Source organism: Acanthochromis polyacanthus, chromosome 9 (assembly GCF_021347895.1).
Source record: "Acanthochromis polyacanthus isolate Apoly-LR-REF ecotype Palm Island chromosome 9, KAUST_Apoly_ChrSc, whole genome shotgun sequence".
Classification (NCBI taxonomy): Eukaryota; Metazoa; Chordata; class Actinopteri; family Pomacentridae; genus Acanthochromis; species Acanthochromis polyacanthus.
The window spans coordinates 38,130,188-38,135,973 of record NC_067121.1 but is presented as its reverse complement, the minus strand read 5'-3'; the positions used below and the strand labels follow the sequence as shown (position 1 = coordinate 38,135,973).

The window sequence follows — 5,786 nt, the reverse complement described above, 5'->3', positions numbered from 1 at the left end:
TGCATTAGTGTGTGACTGTCTGGTTTGATCCGCAGGCGATGAGAGCCACCGGCAGGTCGCCATGCGCATCCTGTATCACATCAGCATCGACGACCGTTTCAAGGGCATGTTTGTTTACACCGACTGCATCCCTCAGGTGAAATAAGATCGACTGAACGGAATGACATTTATGCAGAGTGATAGTTCTGAAGTCTGAGGTTAAACTGTGTGCGTGTCTGTGTTTAGTTAATGCGGATGCTGTATGAACACGGTGAGGAGGAAATCGAAGCAGAACTCATCTCCATCTGCATCAACCTGGCTGCAAACAAGAGGAATGCACAACTCATGTGTGAAGGTATTATTCTGAACGAGTAGATCTTCCATTCAGTAACATTTGAGGTGGTGTGACCCTCTGTTAAGTCTGTGTGATCTGAAATTGTTAAAAAAAAAAAAGCATTATTTCTCTCTCATTTGCTTCTTTCCCTCTGTAGGAAATGGACTGAAGATGCTCATGAAGAGAGCTCTGAAGATGAAAGACTGTCTTCTGATGAAGATGATTAGAAACATTTCACAGCATGACGGACTAACAAAGCCGCTGTTCTTAGTGAGTATAAATGTAGAATGAAAGAAGACAACACCACTCCCCAAAACTGGGATGTGATTAGGTTTTGGACAAATATTACTGTTCAATCTGACTTCATGCGACACAGTGCTTTCAGGATAACATAAAATGCGATAAAACAGCACAAACAACCATCATTCCCAATCCAAGGATCCAATCTATGGACTCTCAAACAATGGAATTGAAGAACTTAGGAAACACCAGATGAGATTAAATTAAACGTAGCAAGATAAAAGTGCTAGATAAATAAATAAAAGAATTAAAACAATAATAATAATAATTTGTTATTGAAATATATTTTCTCTTTATTTTTAATTAAAATATAAATAAATAAAATTAAGTATCTCTTATTAAAATATATTTTCTCTTAATTTTTAATTAAAAATAAATAAATAAAATGAAATATCTCTTATTAAAATATATTTTCTCTATTTTTTAATTAAAATATAATAAATAAAATGAAATATCTCTTATCAAAATATATTTTCTCCTAATTTTTGATTAAAATAGAAATAAATAAAATGAAACATCTCTTATTAAAAAATATTTTCTCTTTATTTTTAATTAAAATAGAAATAAATACAATATCTATTAAATTATGCTTTCTCTTTTTTATTAAAATATAAATAAATAACAAAATATTATTTAAATATATATTCACTTTATTATTTTTATTAAAATAGCAATAAATAAAATGAAATATTTATTATTGAAATATATTTTGTCTTTATTTTTAATAATGGAAATAGAAATAATACACTAAAATGTTTACTATTAAAATAGAAATGGATAGAGCTAGAAATTGAAGTAAAAAATTATAAAAACAGAATGAGAAATGACAAAAAGGAAGTAATAAACTACATAAAATAGACTAAAATATGTAAATATTCTCAAAAAAGACCAGTCGGCTGTTTTATAATATACTGTTGTCATTATTAGAAAACGATAATTTGCTGGAGGGTTTCAGTGTTTCACGGTGTGAATCCACTCCTCTGTCAGGACTACGTTGGAGACCTGGCAGCAGAGATCCGTGCAGAGGAAGAGGAGGAGTGGGTTCTGGAGTGTCTGGGCACTCTGGCTAATCTCACCATCGCTGACCTGGACTGGGAGCTGGTGCTGAAGGAGTACAACCTGGTGCCTTACCTCAAAGACAGACTCAAACCAGGTACTGATCAGATTCAGAGACTCCCTGATTCGCAGTCGTCATTTATTACTTCATCTCATTAGACTGTAGCTTCCTCCCAGATTCATTCAGGCAGATTGGTTCATCCTAAACGTCTTGTCGCGTCTCCTTCAAAGTGAGCTCGGCTGCTTTCTGTTCACCCGAGCTTCAGTTCTCAGTGGAATTGTGAGATTATTACGATCTTTGTGTGTTTTTCAGGCTCAGCAGAAGACGACCTCATCCTGGAGGTGGTGATCATGATCGGAACAGTCTCCATGGATGACGCCTGCGCCGCCATGTTGGCTAAATCTGGAATTATCCCAGCCCTTATTGAGCTGCTGAATGGTAACACGCACACACCTGTGGTTTCTTTTCAGATGTAGAGTGTTTATGGATGGGTAGTGTGCCTGGTATTAACGCTGGTGTCGTCCTGCAGGTCAAAATTGACCCGTTTTAGTTTGAAAATGTGGAAAAAATCTGTATTTTCACAGTGAAGCTTCTCATGTCCACGTTTTCAACATTTTTGGGAAATCTTAGAACCTTTTTTTTGGTGGAAAAAAAGAAATGTTAGAAATGTTTCTTTAAGAACATTCACATAAAAATCAACCAAAATCCAGCGAAATTCGCTGGATTTTGGTTGATTTTTATGTGAATGTTCTTAAAGAAAATATTTGAAGTTTTACTGATATATATGTAATCACTTTAGATATTTTTAGGGTTTTTTTTAAAGATTTTTACTTATTTTTTGAAAATATTTACAAGAATTTTCTTGCCAAATTATTAGTTTTTTAAATAAAACTTTTAAGGAATTATTGGAATTGTCTTCCTGAAGATTTTGCAAATTTTTATAAATTTGGTGATTTTTTTTTTTTTTTTTTTTTGCTGAATTTTTGTATTTTTTTCAGACAAGGAAACAATTTTTTTGGTATCTGTAAAAATAATATTTTGTAGTCTGTCAAGTGCAAAAGTGTTCAGTGAAGGATTTGGTTTTTAGTCTTTTCTGAAAGACTGGGAGAGACTCTGCAGATTGAAAAGAGTTTGGTAAATCGTTCCACCTTCAGGGAACCACAGAGGAGAAGAGTTAAATTTAACATGAAGAATGAAAGGGAGGAAATTTAACAAAGAGAAAAAACAAAGCAATTTGAATTCTGTTTTAAGTTGGTGTCGTATTTTGTCTTAAAAGCAACAAAATAAAATCCAATAGGAGTACTGGACTGATGAGCAGTATCAGTAAGAGTCCCTAACAGTATTTTACGGTCATGACTACACTCTGAATTCTCCTTACAGCTCTAACTTGTTCTCTGTGTGTTTCTGTTCTTGAATGCAGTCCAGCAGGAGGACGATGAGTTTGTGTGTCAGATCGTCTACGTCTTCTACCAGATGGTGTTTCATCAGGCGACGCGAGACGTCATCATCAAAGACACGCGTATCCTTTCCACGGTCCCCTCTGTCTGAACTAAAAATGAACGATTCTTCCAGCAGATGTTTGAGTTGAAGTCAGGCAGGTTTCTCACGCGGCTGTCTGAGGGTTGCTGTGGTTTTCTTTAACCTTTCCTGCAGAGGCTCCGGCCTACCTGATAGACCTGATGCACGACAAGAATGCTGAGATCAGAAAAGTGTGCGACAACACCCTCGATATTATCGCTGTAAGTTAAAACACAGTAACACTCCTTTCTGTGTTTATCTGTAGGTTGTTTCCTGATTGGTTTTATTGATCTTCCAGGAGTACGATGAGGAGTGGGGGAGGAAGATCCAGTCGGAGAAGTTCCGTTTCCATAACAACCAGTGGCTGGAGATGGTCGAGAGTCGCCAAGCCGATGACTCTGAACCGTATCTCTATGACAACGACAACGACAGGACTGATCTGTTCTACAGTGCAGGTACAAGCAGAACCCCGGAACATGCATGTAGAATAACTAGGGATGTCCGGCATTGGCTTTTTTGACGATAACCGATATGCCGATATTGTCCAGCTCGCAATTTCCGATTCCGATATCAACTGATGCCGATATCTGTGGGCTGTTTAATTCTAGGTAACATCACATATCTGCTGTGTTTTATTGTGATGCCCCATTGGATGCATTCTCAGATGGAACAAGGCTTTCAGATGGAAACATTGTCTGAGCAAAATAAGAAAACTGCTTCAACTGAAGTTATGGAAAAAACTGTTCGTGTTAAATTGTCTCAAACAACACTTCACACTGTCCCTTTCTCCCTCCATGAGTTTGGTAAATGCCGGCGAAATCCAGGCATTATTTTATCGGTTTTCATGACAAAATCCGATAACCGTGTCGACCGATATTACATTTTTATGCCATTATCAGGCCGATAATATTGGTGGGCCGATATTATTGGACATCCCTAAGAATAACATACTGGCAGAAGCGAAAGTCATTTTACTCGTACTCTGAATGACCTGAGGATTTTTAGTCACAGTACCTGCAGATTAAGATACTGCTTTAGTAAATCTGCACATTTTCCAGCATAATTCATTTGAAAATTCACTTGTAGCTCAATCTGCACCTGCTCCAAACTGACTACAGATCAGACTGAAGTAACCAGGCTGCAGTGTTGGCTTTCACCCAATAAATTTTTTTATGTACTGTAATCGGAATAGAGAAACTACAGCCAAGTTGTCTATAAGAGAAATCTACATGTTTTTGTTCATTAATTCACTATTGCATCATCTTTTTGTGTCTGTTAATTAACTTTTCTCTCATGAAGCTGCTGATCTGAAGTACAGACTAAGCGATAATAGAAACTTTCTTCTCGTGACAGTTTGAAAAGTCTGATTGTTTTGCCACAATCTGTAACACTGAAGACCTCGTTTTTTGTTTTTCTTTTGTTTTGTTGAGTGTTTCTTCTCATGTATTTGTGCCTTCAGATGGAATAACTCCAGGAGACGGATCGGTCAGCCCAGATTTCTTCGGTGATCTGCAGCCTCAGAATGGAGATTTGCACCATGTGGGGTGAGTTTTTTCTAAACACTGACCAATCAGAAAATGACATGGTCTCATTGATAGATTATCTACAAAGGCCTTGATATTCTACTTACCCGAGGCTCAGTTTTTTGTTCCAACATTTTAAAACTCACGTTTTTTTTTTCTGGCTTTCTTTTCCAGAGATCCAGGCGACGTCTTCGACCAGACCAGCTCCTCTCCTGGACGACCGGCCACCGCCTACGGCTTCAGACCCGATGAGCAGCCCTTCTATCAGTACTCATAGACACACACATCCTGTCTTCTTAGATCCACTCCTCTACACCTTCCTGCATGTCCGAGTCATTTCACCGCTCCACTCCCTTTATCACAACTGAACTGTTGTAGTTACTCAGACAGATGTTGACAGGACTGACACACAAACACTGCAGATGTTAGACTTGGATTAACTGCAGTTTCATGCAGTCACTTTTAATTTAGGCCTTTTATTCATTCACCATTATCTCAGTCTTCTTTGCCTCAGTCTTCTTCTAGTCTGCAAATACTTTCAAGAATGTAAACACACTTGACATTTCTGATGATATAGTGTTGATTTTGCCTGCTTTTCTTAATGTACCATTTTGGATCCACTAAAAAAACACATTCCACTTTATTGTTGAATTATCTGAGATCCACCAATTTGGTATCTCCACCTCTGTCAGTGTACAAACCTTTGTTTTTGGTCTGTGTCACTGTAAAATGGACCCACTGTTACATCTTAAGGTGCTTTCACACCCATAGGTCAGTCCAGAAACTGGATACAGATCATAATTAATTCTTCTTCTTGCAGCCTTTCTCATCGTCCTCCAGTATGCTGGTGGGCTTCAAAGTCAGAGTGGTTTAGTGTTACACAAACGGAAGCAGAGATGGGGCCTTTTCATTCAACAGCTGTATAATAAAACAGTAGCTGGGTTTCCATTACAGTTTTTCGCCAGGTACGTCACGTCCGATGACGTATACCGGGCTTTGCAAAAGTTCTGTTACACGGTTTCATGATCTTTAGAGACGTTTACATGTTGGAGTGAAAAATTCCATTAAACAAACT

General features: G+C 37.4%; 1 protein-coding gene across 1 annotated transcript in view; it reads left to right on the top strand.

Moving 5' to 3' along the window:
- LOC110959931 (kinesin-associated protein 3) overlaps positions 1-5,786 on the top strand; it is a 14,725-nt gene extending 8,939 nt beyond the window's left edge. Inside the window, exons 11-20 of the mRNA XM_051953561.1 lie at positions 36-136; positions 226-334; positions 471-583; positions 1,601-1,766; positions 1,983-2,108; positions 3,091-3,189; positions 3,324-3,409; positions 3,487-3,643; positions 4,648-4,732; positions 4,886-5,786. Coding sequence (XP_051809521.1) covers positions 36-136; positions 226-334; positions 471-583; positions 1,601-1,766; positions 1,983-2,108; positions 3,091-3,189; positions 3,324-3,409; positions 3,487-3,643; positions 4,648-4,732; positions 4,886-4,988 — 1,145 coding nt within the window. The 3' untranslated portion in view covers positions 4,989-5,786. The remainder of the gene's footprint in view (positions 1-35; positions 137-225; positions 335-470; positions 584-1,600; positions 1,767-1,982; positions 2,109-3,090; positions 3,190-3,323; positions 3,410-3,486; positions 3,644-4,647; positions 4,733-4,885) is intronic.